This window comes from Hippopotamus amphibius, chromosome X (assembly GCF_030028045.1).
Source record: "Hippopotamus amphibius kiboko isolate mHipAmp2 chromosome X, mHipAmp2.hap2, whole genome shotgun sequence".
Classification (NCBI taxonomy): Eukaryota; Metazoa; Chordata; class Mammalia; order Artiodactyla; family Hippopotamidae; genus Hippopotamus; species Hippopotamus amphibius.
The window spans coordinates 60,783,284-60,802,616 of NC_080203.1; the positions used below are offsets into that span (position 1 = coordinate 60,783,284).

Genomic DNA, 19,333 nt, shown 5'->3' on the forward strand with positions numbered 1-19,333 from the left:
AATCTCATTCAGATTCGATGGAGAAAGCAAAAGCTTTCCAGATAAGCAAAATTTGAGAGAATTCAGCACCACAAAACCAGCCTTACAAAAAGTGCTAAAGGATCTTCTCTAAGTAGGAAACATAAGAAAAGGAAAGCACCTACAAATACAAACCCAAAACAATTAAGAACATGGTAATTGGAACACATATGTCAATAATCACCTTAAATGTCAATGGATTAAATGCTCCAACCAAAAGACACAGACTGGCTGAATGGATACAAAAACAAGACCCTTCTATATGCTGCCCACAAGAAACCCACTTCAGACCAAGGGATACATATAGACTGAAAGTAAAGGGATGGCAAAAGATATTCCATGCAAATGGAAGCCAAAAGAAACCTGGAGTAGCAATACTCATATCAGACAAATTAGACTTGAAAGTAAAGACTATTACAAGAGACAAGGAGGGACACTCCATAATGATCAAGGGATCCATTCAAGAAGAACATATCACAATGGTAAATATCTATGCCCCCAACATAGGAGCACCTCAATACATAAGGCAAATGCTAACAGCTATAAAAGGGGACATCGACAGTAACACAATAATAGTGGGAGACTTGAACACCCCACTTACATCAACGGACAGATCATCCAAACAGAAAATAAATAAAGACACACAAGCTTTAAATGACATATTAGGGGCCTGCCGAGGCAGGAGGAAGATGGCGGCGGGGGCGAGGTGAGGTGTTGGCAGTAGAAAGGGGTTCAGGTTCAGGGGGCGGGGGAACGCGGAGCCATGCCCCACGACGGCCACAGGGCCGGATAAGAAGCGGTGGCGCCGTGGGTGTGGGAGCGAGACAGGAGGGCGCCTGGGCGCCACGAGAGTATGACGGGGCTGTACGAGCTGGTGTGGCGGGTGCTGCACGCGCTGCTCTGCCTGCACCACACACTCACCTCCTGGCTCCGCGTTTGGTTCGGCACCTGGAACTGGATCTGGCGGCGCTGTTGTCGCGCCGCCTCCGCCCAGGTCCTAGCGCCGCTCGGCTTCATGCTCCGCGAGCCCCAGGCTGCCGGCAGGAACCGCCGTCACCACCGGCATCCGCCTTTGGGCCCGACCCCAGCCGCCGCCCACCGGCGGCTACGCTGGGGCGCGGACGGCCGTTCCCTGGAGAAGCTGCCTGCGCATATGGGCCTGGTGATCACCGAGGAGGAGCAGGAACCCAGCTTCTCGGACATCGCAAGCCTTATGGTGTCGTGTATGGCTGTGGGCATTTCTTACATTAGCGTCTACGACCACCAAGGTATTTTCAAAAGAAATAATTCCAGATTGATGGATGAAATTTTAAAACAACAGCAGGAACTTCTGGGCTTAGATTGTTCCAAATACTCACCAGAGTTTGCAAATAGTAATGACAAAGATGATCAAGTTTTAAATTGCCAATCGGCAGTGAAGGTGCTGTCCCCAGAAGATGGAAAAGCAGATATTGTGAGAGCTGCTCAAGACTTTTGCCAGTTAGTAGCCCAGAAGCAAAAGAAATCCACAGATTTGGATGTAGATATGTTAGACAGTTTACTTAGTTCAAGTGGTTTCCCTGATCCTGATTTAGTATTGAGGTTTGGTCCTGTGGACAGCACACTAGGCTTTCTTCCCTGACACATCAGGTTGACTGAGATTGTCTCTTTGCCTTCCCACCTAAACATCAGTTATGAGGACTTTTTCTCTGCCCTTTGTCAATATGCAGCCTGTGAACAGCGTCTGGGAAAGTAATCATCCTTGGTTGTGTAATTTGATTTCAGGCTTTTGGAGAAAAGGACTCAAGTGACTCTGATGTTTACAAAGCACCTATGAAACCCTGTACACCTAGTTCATAATTGTCATAATTTATCAGCAAACATGAAAAAGTGTCTTACTTGAGAGTAAGAGTACGTGTGAGTGAGTATGTGTGCATGTGTGTGTGTGTGCACGTGCATGCGTATGCCGTGTGTGAGTGGGAATAAACTTATAAATGGGGGAAGTATTGGAGAAGGAAATATGTGGACTTGCACCTTTGAGCAAATAGCAGCAATGTTTTAGGAGCTGAAATTTCAGATTTACAGGCTTCAGCCCCAACTACTTCCCTGTTTTTGTGGGGAAAGGGGTGATTAAAGCTGTTTTGTTGTTGTTTTTTGGGGGGAGGGGAATTAATTTTTGTTCAGTCGGTTTCCAAGTGACCAAACTTTAATTTTTAAGAATAATATATTGACATTAAATGGAAGCACTCTGAGTTTGAGGGATCTCCAGAGGAATGGAGTACTGTGTTGTTCACATGTTAAAAGTTTGCTCACCTTTGGAGCAGAGGGAATACCTATTTTCAGACATCCATCCATTTTCATCTCTTCATTATTGTCAAACAGTGTGACTTGAAAATGCTGCTCTGTTGTCTATGTTCTGAAGATCAATTGAAAAATAACTCTTACAACATTGAAATGCAGGATTTAAAAAATTTTAAATACTGTATGAGGCAGTCAGAAAAAGGTGAAAAGTTGTAATCTTAAAAGTAAAGGTGAAAAGTTTCCTAGATAAGGAAAGAAAGTTTTGATTTCCTTTTCTGTTTTGTGGGCAGTGTGCTAGATAGTACCCAAAGTTGGTTTAAAAAATTTTCCATTAACTGTGTTTATTTAAAATAAGCATCTGAGGGAAGTTACCAAGGCAGCTCTTTTCCTCTAAAGTAATCTGTTCCTCTTTGGAATAGCACATTTAGGGCCATATTAGTACCCAGGATTTTTACTCAGTGAATCCTGATGGTGACTTTGCATAAAAAATCTTTAAGTAAGATTGAGGCCTGTGTAGGTAATAAAATATTACCAAAGTCTACAAAAGTAATTTAATTTTGCATGTTCTCTTTCATGACAGAGAACAGCACTGGTTCTGTTATTTTTTAAATGAATAAATGATTTTTTGATAGGTGTTTAGTTTTTCTTCCCTTACTGCTGATACTTGGACAGAAACCATTCTTTATAATTGATGGAGTGTTTTCAGAAGAATCTTAACAAGTGCACAATAGTTATCCAAAATTGTACATTTAGAATGGAGTAGTTTAAATACTAGGTCTCAGAGTCTGAAAAAATAGCAAAGAAGACTGGATTTGGAAAGCAAGGTCTGGAATTGCTTGTCTGATTCTGAGGCTATGAAGAATAAATGTTTTGACTTTGGATTCCAAAACCACTTTTATGATTTTAAAAATACACTTGAAATAAAACTATTGTAAACTAATTTTTGGTTCAGTGACATTACTTTGCACATTATATAGTTCTTTGTACATTGTGAGACTTTTTTTTTTAATTCTTAAATTATTGTTGAAAGCTTTGTGTGATGTTACAGCATATCTGTAAACTTTACCAGAGAATTTTTTATTTCTGTTCCCCTGTGCTGTCATCCATGTTCTATTGAGGCTTTTTGGCCTTAGTTGAAGACTGAATTTATGCCTTTTATAAACATGTGTCTTTTTTAAGCATTCTGGAATATATATGGTTATAATGAATTAGATTTAATGGGCCCGATTGAAGTGAAGGGATTTAATAATATTTGTTAAAATGAAGCTGGTCAAATGAATTACCCAACTGGGATATAGCCAAAGCCACTAAAGGTTTAATAGTCGAGTCTTTATATTTTTATTTTCTCCTTATATTTCATAGCAATGTAGTGCTACACGTGAGAATAAATGTATAACCTGTGACCTGAGTCTGTTATAGTCCTAGGTAGGAAGAGACCCTTAAAACAAGTTGCTAAGGATTCTGATTTCAGATACAGTCATTCCAGATCCTCCCATGAGTTTAACTGCTCATACAGTCTCCACAATTTGAATGGCATTGGGTCATTCTATAATTTCTGCCCAAATCATCTACTAGTTATGTATTATCAGGGCTCCCTTTGCACTCCCAAGAAGAACTGATAACTTTAAAGAAAAGTGTTGTTTGGCTTGATGTGTTTTGAAGAATATTTAAATTGTTTCTTCTTGACACTCTGCACAATGGAAAAATTATCAGATTAAACGTATCTTATGGATGGCAGCTTGGAGCCTAGCAAGAGGTTGGAAGGTTTGTATTCCATTCCCAATTATGGTTATGTTTTGTTTCTTAACACTGTTAGAAAGTTTGAAAGTTGGTTTTGATGTGAATAGCAAATTCTGGTATATTGTGACTAAGGCTTAATAATGCCTGTCTTAAGAGAGGAATGTGTTATAATGTTAATGAACAGTGCCAAATACACTGTGCACATCTACAATTTAACCTCTGAATGTATGTTACTTGATTAACTCCCTCCTTCTGTGTGATGGTACCATGCATAGAGTCAAAACCTTGTGATGTTTTGTATGGCTGAAGACTTTGGCAACATGTAAATAATGTGTAAAGCAAGTTTTTATGATTAAGAAATCAAATTTATTGAATTTTATTATTGAAATTTGAAATAACATGTATGAACAAAAACAATAAAAGAATATACTCTTTTCATGGAATATAAAAAAAAATGACATATTAGTCCATCTCATCTTAATTGATATTTATAGGACATTCCATCCAAAAACAAAAGAATACACCTTCTCAAGTGCACACGGAACATTTTCCAGGATAGATCACATCTTGGGTCACAAATCAAACCTCAGCAAATTCAAGAATATTGAAATCATATCAAGCATCATCTCAGACCACAATGCCATGAGACTAGATATCAATTACAGGAAAAAAATTGCAAAAAATACAAACACATGGATACTAAACAATTCACTATTAAACAACCAAGAAATCACTAAATAAATCAAAGAGGAAATCAAGAAATATCTAGAAACAAACGACAATGAAAACACAACAACCCAAAACCTATGGGACACAGCAATAGCAGTTCTAAGAGGGAAGTTTATAGCAATACAGTCCTACCTTAAGAAACAAGAAAATTATCGAATAAACAATGTAACCTTACACCTCAAACAATTAGAAAAAGAAGAACAAAGAAACGCCAAAGTGAGCAAAAGGAAATAAATCATAAAGATCAGAGCAGAAACAAATGAAAAAGAAAGGAAGGAAGCAATAGCAAAAATTAATAAAACTGAAAGCTGGTTCTTTGAGAAGATTAAAAAAATTGATAAACCATTAGCCAGACTCATCAAGAAAAGAAGGGAGAAGATGCAAATCAACAGAATTAGAAATGAAAAAGGAGAAGTAACAACAGAAACCTCATAAATACAAAAGATCATGAGAGACCACTACAAGCAACTATAAGCCAATAAATTGGATAACCTGGAAGAAATGGATAAATTCTTAGAAAATTACAATCTTCCAAGACTGAGCCAGGAAGAAATAGAAACTAGGAACAGACCAATCACAAGTACAGAAATTGAGGCAGTGATTAAAAATCTCCCAACACACAAAAGCCCAGGACCAGATGGATTCATGGGTGAATTCTATGAAACATTTCGAGAAGAGCTAACACCTATCCTTCTCAAACTCTTCCAAAATATTGCAGAAGGCGGAATACTCCCAAAATCATTCTATGAGGACACCATCACCTTGATACCAAAACCAGGCAAAGATGTCACAAAAAAAGAAAATTACAGACCAATATCACTGATGAATATAGATGCAAAAATTCTCAACAAAATACTAGCTAACAGAATCCAATAGCACATTAAAAAGATCATACACCATGATGAAGTGGGATTTATCCCTGGAATGCAAGGATTCTTCAATATACACAATCAATCAATGTGATACATCATATCAACAAATTGAAGGATAAAAACCATATGATCATCTCAATAGATGCAGAAAAAGCTTTTGACAAAGTTCAACATCCATTTATGATAAAAGCTCTCCAGAAAATGGGCATAGAAGGAAATTACCTCAACATAATAAAAGCCATATATAAGAAACCAAAAGTCAACATCGTTCTCAATGGGGAAAAACTGAAAGAATTCCCTCTAAGAACAGGAACAAGACAAGGGTGTCCACTCTCACCATAATTATTTACCATAGTTTTGGAAGTTTTAGCCACAACAATCAGAGAAGAAAAAGAAATGAAAGGAATCCAAATTGGAAAAGAAGTAAAATTGTCACTCTTTGCAGATGACATGATATTATATATAGAAAACCCTAAAAACTCTACCAGAAAACTGCTAGCACTAATGGATGAGTTTAGTAAAGTAGCAGGATACAAAATTAATGCCCAGAAATCTCTTGCATTCCTATACACTAACAACGGAAGAGCAGAAAGAGAAATTAAGGAAACTCTCCCATTCACCATTGCAACAAAAAGAATAAAATACCTATGAATAAATTGCCTAAAGAGGCAAAAGATCTGTATGCAGAAAACTTTAAGACATTGATGAAAGAAATCAAAGACGACACAAACAGATGGAGGGACATACCATGTTCCTGCATTGGAAGAATCAACATAGTGAAAATGACTGTACTACCCAAAGCAATTTACAGATTCAATGCAATCCCGATCAAATTACCAATGGCATTTTTCACAGAACTAGAGCAAGAAATCTTATGATTTGTATGGAAACACAAAAGACCCTGAATAGCCAAAGCAATCTTGAGAATGAAAAATGGAGTTGGAGGAATCAGGCTTCCTGACTTCAAACTATACTACAAGGCCATAGTGATCAAGACAGTATGGTACTGGCACAAAAATAGAAAGGAAGATCAATGGAATAGAATAGAGAACTCAGAAGTAAGCCCAAACACATATGGGCACCTTATCCTTGACAAAGCAGGCACGAATATACAATGGAGAAAAGACAGCCTCTTCAATAAGTGGTGCTGGGAACATTGGACAGCAACATGTCAAAGAATGAAATTAGAACACTTCCTAACACCATACACAAAAATAAACTCCAAATGGGTTAAAGACCTCCATGTAAGGCCAGACACTATAAAACTCCTAGAGGAAAACATAGGCAGAACACTCTATGACAGCCATCAAAGCAAGATCCTTTTTGTCCCACCTCCTAGAATCAGGGAAATAAAATCAAGAATAAACGAATGGGACCTCATGAAACTTAAAAGCTTTTGCATAGCGAAGGAAACCATAAACAAGACTAGAAGGCAACCCTCAGAATGGGAAAAAATAGTTGCCTATGAAACAATGGACAAAGGATTAACCTCCAAAATTTACAAGCAGCTCATTCAGCTTAATACCAAAAAAGCAAGTAACCCAATCCACAAATGGGCAGAAGACCTAAATCGACATTTCTCCAAAGAAGACATACAGATGGCCAACAAACACATGAAAAAATACTCAACATCACTCATCATCAGAGTAATGCAAGTCAAAGCCACAATGAGGTATCACCTCACACCAATCAGAATGGCCATCATCACAAAATCTGGAAACAACAAATGTTGGAGAGGGTGTGGAGAAAAGGGAACTCTCCTGCACTGTTGGTGGGACTGTAAGTTGGTACAGCCACTATGGAAAACTATTTGTAAGTTCCTTAAAAATCTACAAATGGAACTACCATATGATCCAGTAATCCCACTCCTGGGCATCTACCCAGAAAAAAACATAATCCCAAAAGAAACATGTACCATAATGTTTATTGCAGCACTCTTTACAATAGCCAGGACATGGAAGCAACCTAAATGCCCATCAACAAATGAATGGATACAGAAGATGTGGCATATATACACAATGGAATATTACTCAGCTATAAAAAGGGATGAGATGCAGCTATATGTAATGAGGTGGATAGACCTAGAGTCTGTCATACAGAGTAAAGTAAGTCAGAAAGAGAAGGACAAATATTGTATGCTAACTCACATATACGGAATCTAAAAATGGTACTGATGAACTCAGTGACAAGAAGACGGATTCAGATGCAGAGAATGGACTGGAGATCTCGAGGTTTGGAGGGGGCTGGGGGTGATGGGGAAACTGAGATGAAGTGAGAGAGTAGCACAGACATGTATATACTACCAAGTGTAAAATAGATAGCCAGTGGGAAATTGTTGTATAACAAAGGGAGTTCAAGTCAAGGATGGAATATGCCTTAGAGGACTGGGACAGGGAGGATGGGAGGGACTCAAGTGAGGGTGGGGGGGAGTCGAGGGAGGGAGGGAATATGGGGATATGTGTATAAAAAGAGATGATTGAACTTGGTGTACCCCCAAAAAATAATGAATAAATAAATAAAATTAAAAAAATAAGACAATGAAAATATGATCACCCAAAACCTATGGGATGCAGCAAAAGCAGGGAATTTCATTGCAATACAATCCTCCCTCAAGAAATAAGAAAAATATCAAATAAACAAGCTAATGCTACATCTAAAGCAATTAGAGAAAGAAGAGCAAAAAAATCCCAAAAATAGCAGAAGTAAAGAGATTATAAAAATCAGATCAGAAATAAATGAAAATGAAATCAAGGATGCAGTAGCAAAGATCAATAAAACTAAAAGTAGGTTATTTGAGAAGATAAATAAAATTGATAAATCACTAACCAGAGTCATCAGAAAAATAGGGGGAAGACTCAAATCAATAGAATCAGAAACGAAAAAGCAGAAATAACAACAGACATTATAGAAATACAAGGGATCAAGAGAGACTACTACAAACAATTATATATCAATAAAATGGACAGTCTGGAAGAAATGGACAAATTCTTAGAAAAGTACAACCTCCGAAGACTGAACCAGGAAGAAATAGATAATATGAACAGACCAATCACAAGCACTGACATTGAAACTGTGATTAAAAATCTTCCAAAAAACAGCAGCCCATGGCCAGATGGCTTCACATGCAAATTCTATGAAACATTTAGAGAAGAGCTAACACCTCTCCTTCTCAAACCCTTCCAAAATATAGCAGAGGGAGGAACACTGCCAAACTCATTCTGAAGCCACCATTACCCTAATATGAAAACCACACATGTGTCACAAAAACAGAAAATTACAGGCCAATATCACTGAACCTAGATGCAAAAATTCTCAATGAAATACTAGCAAACAGAATCCAACAGCTCATTAAAAGGATAATACACCATGATCAAGTGGGGCTTATCCCAGGAATGCAAGGATTCTTCAATATATGCAATTCAATCAATGGGATACACCATAATAACAAACTGAAGGATAAAACGGAATGATCATCTCAATAGATGCAGAAAAAGATTTTGTCAAAATTCAACACCATTTATGATTAAAATCTCTCTAGAAAGTGGGCATAGAGGAAACCTACATCAACATAATAAAGGCCATATATGACAAACCCACAGCGAACACCATCCTCAATGATGAAAAACTGAAAGCATTCCCTCTATAATCAGGAAGAAGACAAGGGTGCCCACTCTCAACCACTATTATTCAACATAGTTTTGGAAGTTTTAGCCACAGCAAGCAGAGAATATAGAGAAATAAAAGGAATCAAAATTGGACAAGAAGTAAAAGGTCACTGTTTGCAGATGACATGATAGTATATATAGAAAACACTTAAGATGTCACCAGAAAACTATGAGAATTAATCAGAGAATTTGGTAAAGTTTCATGATACAAAATTAATGCACAGAAATCTGTTGCTTTCTTATACATCAGCAATGAAAAATCAGAAAGAGAAATTAAGGAAACACTTTCATTTACCACTTCAACAAAAAGAAAAAAAAATATCTAGAGGTAAACCTATCTAAGGAGGCAAAAGACCTGTGTGAAGAAAATTTAAAGACACTGATGAAAGAAATCAAAGATGACACAAAAAGATGGAGAATATACCATGCTTTTGGATTGGAAATATCAACATTGTGAAAATGACTATACTACCCAAAGCAATCTACAGATTCAGTGCAATCCCTATCAAATTACCAATGGCATTTTTCACAGAACTAAAACAAAAAATTATACAATTAAATGGAAACACAAAAGGCCCTTAATAGTTAAAGCAATATTGAGAAGAAAAAAGGGAGCTGGAGGAATCAAGTGCCCTGACATCAGACTATGCTACAAATCTACAGTCATCAAGACAGTGTGTTACTGGCACAGAAACAGAAATATAGATCAATGTAACAGGATACAAAACCCAGAGATAAACACACACATATGGTCAACTTATATTCAACAGAGGTGGCAAGAATATACAATGGAGAAAAGACAGCCTCTTCAATAAGTGGTGCTGCGAAAACTGGACAGCTACTTGTAAAAGAATGAATTTAGAACATTCCCAAACACCATAAACAAAAATAAACTCAAAATGGATCAAAAACCTATATGTAAGTCCAGACACTATAAAACTCTTAGAGGAAAACATAGGCAGAACACCCTATGACATAAATAACAGCAAGATCTTTCTTGGCCCACTGTCTAGAGTAAAGGAAATATAAATGAAAATAAACAAATGAGATTTAATGAAACAAAAGTTTTTTTTTTTTTTTCACAGCAAAGGAAACCATAAAAATGATGAAAAGACAACACTCAGAGTGGGAGAATATATTTGCCAATGAAGCAACTGAGAAAAAGATTAACCTCCAAAATATATAAGTAGCTCGTGCTTAAAAAAACAAACAACCCAATCCAAAAATGGTCAGAAGACCTAAACAGACATTTCTCCAAAGAAGACATACAGATGGCCAACAAACACGTGAAAAGATGCTCAACCTCACTAATCATAAGAGAAATTCAAATCAAAACTATAATGAGGTACCACCTCACACCAGTCAGATTGGCCATCATCAAAAAATCTAGGAACAATAAATGCTGGACAGTTTGTGGAGAAATGGGGACCCTCCTGCACTGTTGGTGGGAATGTAAATTGATACAGCCACCATATAAAACAGGATGGAGATTCTTTAAAAACTAAAAATAGAACTACCATAGGCCTCAGCAAACCCACTACTGGGCATATACCTGGGGAAAACCATAATTCCAAAAGATACATGTACCACAATATTCATTGCAGCATTATTTACAATAGCCAGAACATGGAAGCAACCTAAATGTCCATCATCAGTTGAATGGATAAAGAAGATGTGGCACCTATATACAATGGAATATTAACCATAAAAAGGAATGAAAATGTACTATATGTAGTGAGGTGGATGGACCTAGAGTTTGTCATACAGAGTGAAGTAAGTCAGAAAGAGAACAATTATCATATGTTAACACATAAATGTGTTATATATATCTAAAAAATGGTGCTGATTAACTCAGTGGTAGAGGAAGAGTTAAGATGCAGAGGAAGAGAACAGACCTGAAGATATGGGGAGGTGGGGAAAGAGAAGCTGGTACAAAGTGAAAGAGTAGTTTTGACATTTGTATACTACCAAATTTAAAATGGGAACAACTGCCTAACACAGGGAGATCAACTTGATGATTGCTGATGACCTAGAGTAGTGGGATAGGGAGAGTAGGAGGGAGGCTCAAGAGGTAGGGGATATGGGGATATATGTATAAATACAGCTGATTTGCTTTGTTGTACAGTGGAAACTGGCACAACAGTGTAAAGCTATTATACTCCAATAAAGATCAAAAAATAAAAATAAATAAAAATGAAATAAAATTAACAACAAAAAAAAGATGCTTGATACCATTTCAATATTTTTAAATTTACTGAAGCCTGATTTGTGACACAAGATGTGATCTATCCTGGAGAATATTCTGTGTGCATTTAAGAAGAAACTTTATTCTCCTGTTTTTGGGTGGAATACCCTATAAATATCAATTAAGTCTATCTGGTGTAATGTGTGTTTCCTTATTTATTTTCTGTCTGGATGATCTGTCCATTGGTGTAAGTGGAATGTTAAAGTTCCCCACTATTATTGTGGTACTGTCGATTTCCCCTTTTATGGTTGTTAGCATTTGCTTTACATACTGAGGTGCTCCTATATTTGGTGCATATATATTTATATTTGTTATATAGTTTTTGTGGATCGATCCCTTGATTATTATGTAGTGTCCTTCCTTGTCTCTTATAATAGTCTTTATTTTAAAGTCTATTTTGTCTGATATGTGTATCACTACTCCAGCTTTCTTTTGCTTTCCATGCATGGAATATCTTCTTCCATCCCCTCACTTTCAGTCTGAATGTGTCCCTATGCATGAAGTGGTTCTCTTATATGGGTCTTTTCTTTTTTCAGCCAGTCTGTGTCTTTTGGTTGGAGCATTTTCTCCATCTACATTTAAGGTAATTATAAATATGTATGTTCCTATTACCATTTTCCTAATTGTTTTGGATTTGTTTTTGTAGGTCTTTTTCTTCTCTTTTTTATCCCATCTAGAGAAGTTCCTTTAGCATTCGTTGTAAAGCTGATTTTGCGGTGCTGAATTATTTTACCTTTTGCTTGTCTGTAAAGATTTTGATTCCTCTGTTGAATCTGAATAAGACCCTTGCTGTGAAGAGTACTTGGTTGTAGGTTTTTCTTTTTTATCACTTTAAATATGTCATTCCACTCCTTTCTGGCCTGCACAGTTTTTCTGAAAAATTCACTGATAACCTAATGGGGATTCCCTTGTATGTTATTTGTTTCTTTCTCTTTGTTGCTTTCAATATTTTTTTCTTTGTACTTAATTTTTGTTGCCTTGATTAATATGTGTCTTGGTATGTTCTTCCTGGGGTTTCTTCTGTGTTGGCTCTCCGTGATTTCTGGACTTGGGTGACTCTTTCCTTTCCCATGTTAAGGAAGTTTTTGACTATAATCTTTTCAAATATTTTCTCAGTTCCTTTCTCTTCTTCTTCAGGGATTTCTATAATTGGGATGTTGGTGCATTTAATGTTGTCTCAGAAGTTTCTGGGACTGTCCTCATTTCTTTTCACTTTTTTCCCTTATTCTTCTCCTTGGTAGTTATTTCCACCATTATGTCTTCACTTATCCATTTTTCTGTCTCATTGATCCTGCTATTGATTCCTTTCAGTGTATTTTTAATTTCAGTTATTGTGTTTTTCATCACTGATTGTTTGTTCTTCAGTTCCTCTAGGTCCTTGTTAAACATTTTGTCTATCTTCTTGATCTGTGCCTCCATTCTGTTTCCGAGATTTTGGATCATCTTTAGTATCATTACTCTGAATTATTTTTCAGATAGATTGCCTATTTCCTCTTCATTTATTTGGTCTTGTGGGATTTTACTTTGCTCATTCATCTGAAACATATTTCTTTGTCATCTCGTTTGTCAACTTACTGTGTTTATGATCTCTTTTCTGCAGGCTGCAGGATTGTATTTCTTTCTTCCGGTGTCTGACCCCTGGTGGTTGTTGTTGGTCCATAAGTTTGTGTAGATTTCCTGTTGGGAGAGACTGGTGCCTGTCCTCTGGTGGGTGGTGCTGTGTCTTGTCCCTCTGATTGGCAGGGCCACCGCAGAGAGTGTATTTTGGGGTTTCTGAGCTAAATACAATTTTATACAGCCTGTCTGCTGTTGAATGAGGCTGTGTTTTTATCTTATTGTTTGTTCTCGGAGAGCTCACACCAACAAAATATTCCCGCAGGTCAGGAATTCTCTGGCAGCCCAGCATCCTGGACTTGGTGCTCCCACCATGAAGGCTCAGGTCTAACCCCTGACCAGGGAACCAAGACCGCACAAGCTGTGCTTCATGGAAATAAGTAGTAAAATAAAACAAGCAGAGAAATAAAATGCAAGTCAAAGAGCAAAAGCAAAGACAAATAACAACAACAACAACAACAAGAAAGAAAACATACAAACAAAACCCAAGACAAACAATAAGAGCAAAAGCAAACAAAAACAAAAAGACAAAAAACAAAAGAAAAACAAAAAAAGAAGCAAACAAAAAACAAGAAAACAATCAAACAAAAAAACCCAAAATTTACAACAAAAAATAAAAACAAAACTAACAAAAACAAAAAAGAAAACAAAAGCAGAAAGCAAACTAAAAATAGCAAAGAAAACATAAAAACATGAGAATGATTTTAAAAAGATAATAACAAAACAAAGCAAAGAGCCAAAACAAAAACAAGAAAAATACCCAAAACAACAAAATAGTAAACAAAGAAAGATAAAAAGTATATTAAAAATTTTGAAAAAAGGAAAAAAATAAAAAGTTAAATAAGTAGTAAAATAAAACAGAACAAAATGAAACAAAAAAAGGTAATAATATTTCCCTGGGGCATCAGCTCTCAATGTCTTTATCCCCACAATGAGCCACAGCCAACCCCCACCTCTCCAGGATGCCCTCCAGTACCTCTAGGTAGGTCTCTGGAACCACTATGGACACTATGTGGGCAGTGAACACTCTGACCCGTCCCAACTCTCATATGTATTTGTCCCTAATGTCCACAACTGCTAAAGCTAGCCTGGTCTCAGTTGTGAGAGCCCTCATACATTCATACATTCCACAGATGCAAGTTTTACCAGGCCAATAATGGGGATTTAATCCCCAGCTTATGCAGCTTCATGGAGAGATTTCTTTTCCTCTTCCTTAGTTGCACTGCCCCTGGGGGTCAACTTTGGTTTTAGCTCCATCTCTGTATGTGGGCCACCCTCAAGAGTCTGTTCCCCATCCAAGCAAGAGGGGACAAAAGCAGCAGCTGATTGGGGCACACATATTTGCTAAGGCTGGGGAGGGATAAGACAGCCACAACTGGAGTGTGTGAAGTGCCTGCAACCACTGAGACTGGCAGGAAGTTCCAACAGACTGGAGTGTGCCATGCACTCTCCTGGAGGATTTGGCCTTGGCTTGTGGGACCCTTAGCAGTGGCAGGCCAAGCAGGATCCCAAAAAGTTGGGGGTAGTGATCTTCACTCACCCACAGGACCCTCAGTGGCAGTAGTGGCAGTGGTAGCATTCCACACCTGCCTCTGGGATCTAAGATTGAAAATAATTTTTCAATCTTGAAAATTCTATAACTCATTCAGAAAGTGGTTTGTGATGATAGAATTGGGATGTAAATAAAATCTTCACCACAGATAATAGAGAAATTTATTACCAAAAAAAAAAAGATATCAAAAGCAGTCAATTGAAATATTACTGGTAATCTTTTTTGTTAAGTTAAAATGATAGGAGAAATGCTAAATATTACTTTAAAAATTTTAAATTCTATTGATGCTCTCTCACCACATTTGTGTAACATTGATAAAAAACAACCTAGATTCAAAACTATTAAATTTACGTGTCAGCATTAACTATGTTCATGTACAGAGTTGGCTAAGCTAGAACTGTGAGATGGAAAAGAGCTGGTACTTCCTAAAAGCTGCGCTTTTATTTATTCTCTTTTTCCTGTGCACATAAGCTCAGTACTGTTCACCTTTTCCAACATATTTTCCATTAAACCAATATGTAATGAACTTGTGTCTCATCACTTAGGCATTTTTTAAGATACATATCTAATCTGGCCAACTCATCATATTTTTATTGCAAATCTACTCTATATTCTTTAGCAAAATATATTGGTACACTAAAGAAAGAAATCTAGCCCACCACTCTTTTATTTAAGAAAGCATGTGTGACATATGAGATATAGAATCACCCCTATATTGGCACAATTTGATCAGACATAAAAAAAGATTGGGTTTCTCTTAGGTGGGCATAACATGCTTGGACTGATGTAAGAATTGGGGTTAGCCCATCTCTTCTTGCCATTAGTTTTCCCCATCTCTGTAGTTTTAAAGACATTCTTTCCATCACATCTTATGCCTTTAATAGTACTTTTTAGGGGGATACTTGCATTCTATTTCTTCATATAGGATCCATTTGATAGTCAAGTTATTTTAATTAAAGTTTTATAGTCATTTTAATTAGACATAATAGATAAAATTCACTTTAAAAAAGACATTCAAGAGCAAGTGAAATCACTGGAAAGCACAGGGACTTAAAAGAAATTCCACAATGTTATTCTTCAGTAAGCAAAGCAAGTAGGAAGCTATCGTCAATGTCATGCTCCATAAAGCAAGTAAGTCACATCAATTTCACAAGTTTCTTTAAGATGTGGAGTTTCTGATTAAGAATGGTGAAAGCACAGTAACAGAATCCTTTACATATATTATCAATATTCTATTTGTAACAGGATATTCAAAAAATATAGCAAAGGACTTTTTTCCTCCAGGTGACTGATAAATTATTCTATTATTTTTCTAGGTAATGCCAGAAACTTGTTTCTTCACATAAGGGAATAGCTGTCAAGGACAGCAAGTGGCCTTCAGTCATTTCCAAAAGAGATGATATAGTCAATCTGGTCTTTGGAATTCAGCAAAAGACAATGCTAGAAGTAGCTCCTACTCAGCCACATTGACTCATAAATGGTAAATATTTTATTGCAAAAATATATCTCTCTACTTCAGCTTGTTATTTCTCAGCACAGAGTAACTTCTGTTATTGCCACCAAGATTTGTTTTAACACTTTGTATTATGCTTCTTTCAGCTACCCTTTGCAAGAGTAAAAATGATTCCCAGCAAATAAGTAAAATCACTGACAGTTCTATTAACCTTTTCAAGTAACTTGGGAAATATGCACTGAACACATAGTTGTCAGAATCAAGTAAAAAAGATACTGCTAGATATAGAACAGATAATTTATATAACTGCATCTTAGTTTCCATGAATGAAGAATATGGAAAGGAGTTATGAAAAATGAATTGCTAATAATTAATTTAAGGAGGAAAATTGTTTGTGAAATAGATTTAAAAAGATATTAAAAGATATTGAACCTGAATCTTGGAACAAATGTGTCATTTATTCCACTAGGTATATATTAGCCCAAGTCTCATCATCAGTTTGACACATATTATTATTTCTCAGAATACGCCATCTTCAACCAGCCCACATTGTTATTATGGGAGCCCCCATGAGGATAATAAGACCCTGTCACTGACCATAGTTGATTAGTTCAAATGAGGGAATCCGACTAAAGCTGCACACATTAAACTCTTTTATTCAAGAATGTCACAACTTAAACTGAGAAAAATCTTGTCAGTATCCATTTGGCTAAAATTTTGGAGCTGTTAGAAACCATTTTCTGCCATGTAAACCAAAAACAGGAAGATGAAGCACACACAAACATGAGTAGACTCAGAGAAAAAGAAAACACACCAGAACAAAACAACTCTTGGGGAGTGATGTCAGTAAAATGGTAAAGAAGTCAGCTCAAAATATCCATTGCTCCACAGAAACATTGAAAAACAATCAGAAAATATCAGAACCAACTTTGTTAGGACTCTGGAAAATAGTCAAAGCATTACAGCAGCCAAATGAATGCTGAGTCAAGAAAAAAAGCAAGAAAAAAAGCTCCATAACTAAACACAAACAAAGCAAAAATTTAGGAAATGAGGGGAAAATATAAGGTATATAAAAACCACTAATAAAGTGGCAGAAGTAAGTTCTTCTTTATTAGTATTGAATAATTATTGTAAATTTAAGTGGATTAAACTCTGTATTTTAAAAATGGCCCAATTAAATACTATCGACAAGAAACTCACTTCAGATCCAATGATGCAAATAAGTGGTAAGTGTAAGGATGGAAAATGATGTTCCATGCAAATAGTAACCAAAAAGAAAATAAAAAAAGGCTCGTGACTAAACAAAAATTAGAAAAAATAGACTTTAAGTCAAAAACTGTTACAAGAAAAAATAATAATTTTATGTATTGATAAAAGGGTAAAGTTATCAAGAAGATATAATAGGCAAAATCATATACATCCCAAACAACAGCACATCAAAATATATAAAGCAAATAGTGATTGATTTAAGGAAAAAAATAGTTTTCTACAATAAATCTTAGAGATTTCAATACCTCATTTTCAATAAAAGGTAGAATATCTATCCAAAAATATCAATAAGAAAATAGAGCACTTTAGCAATAATATAAACCCAAATAATCCTAACAGACATTTATAAATCATTCATCCAACAATAGCAGAATATGACACATTTTCTCAAGTGCACATGGACCAGTCTCCAGAATAGATCACATTAGGCCACGAAGCAAGTTTAAATAAATTTTTAAATGTTGAAAGCATACAAAGTATCTACCAACTTTCTTCTCCAACCTCAATGGAATGAACTTTGAAATCAATAACCAAAGGAAAACTGAAAATTTCACAACTTTGCTGAGAATTGATTTTAAATTTAATCTTCTTCATACACACACACACACACACACACACACACACACACACACACACAGGAAACTCAAAAATTTTTAAATATACATTGCAGTATTATTAACTGTTGTTACTAAGATGAATTTCAGATCTCTAGATCTTATTCATCTTACATAACTGAAACTTCGTACCCTTTGAAGAATATCACCACCCCCCCCCTTGGAAAGTGTATAGCAGTTCTGCAAAAAGTTAAACATAGAGCTACTATATGATACCTGTAATTACACTCTTTAGTCTATATCAAAAGATTTGAAAACAGGAACGCAAATGAGTACAAGTACATGCATGTTCATAGCAGCCTTATTCGCATTAGCCAAAAGGTGGAAACTGCACTAATATGCATGAAGAGATTAGTGGATAAACAAATAATAGTATATATACACAATGGAATATTTTTCAGCCAGTGAAAAGAATTAAGGCATTCTATAAGCTACAATGTGGATGAACCCTTAAAATATTTTGCTAAGTAAAATGCTAGGCACAAAAGACACGTGTTTAATTACATTTATATGAAATAACCATTATAGACAAGTCTATAACAACAGAATGAAGACTGGTGGCTGCCAGAGTTTAGGAAAAGAGGGACTGGGGAGAGACTGCTTAATGAGTATGAGTTATTAATTTGGGGTGTTGAACACATTTTATAATTAGAAAGAAGTGGTGATAGCACAAAATTGTAAACATGTCAAATGCCACTTAGTTTTTCACATTAAAATGGCTAATTTTATGTTATGAAACTTTCACTTTAATTATTATTTTTAACTCCTAGGTTCCCTACAGGATTCTTATTTCTTATAACATATCATTGTCAATTCTTGTGTTCCATAAGAAAATTTTATATCACTAACAAATCCCCCTTTTGTTTTGCTTAAACCAATTGTATTTGATTTCTATTAAGTGTAATCAAAATGTCTTACCAATACACCAATTATTTACATTCCACTGTATACTTAAAATTTTCTACATATATCAGTGTACTTTGGAGAGAAAAAAACAATTTTCAAGACACAGGAATACTTGAAGGTGAATTTAGCCAAAATAATAACAGGAAGAAAGGTTGGCATTTTAATACCTATTGTATCTGCACACATTTCAATTTGTAAGAAAAGTTAGAGCAAGATGGCTTATTTATTCTTAGATTTTTTTCTTGAAATTAAGATAAAATATCATCAAAAAAGTAGCAGTGCTGTTCTTATGTTGCCATCGTCTGGCCAGATACAACAAACAGAGGGCTCAAAATAACTTTGTAGATGTTATTAAAACATACTATAAAGCCACTGG

General features: G+C 35.9%; 1 protein-coding gene across 1 annotated transcript; it reads left to right on the forward strand.

Moving 5' to 3' along the window:
• The first annotated feature begins 871 nt into the window (after positions 1–871).
• LOC130842294 (dehydrodolichyl diphosphate synthase complex subunit NUS1-like) lies at positions 872–2,096 on the forward strand. The gene has a single exon (XM_057718929.1). The coding sequence runs from the start codon at positions 872–874 to the stop codon at positions 1,637–1,639; it is 768 nt and encodes a 255-aa protein (XP_057574912.1). The 3' UTR covers positions 1,640–2,096.
• The last annotated feature ends 17,237 nt before the right edge of the window (positions 2,097–19,333 follow it).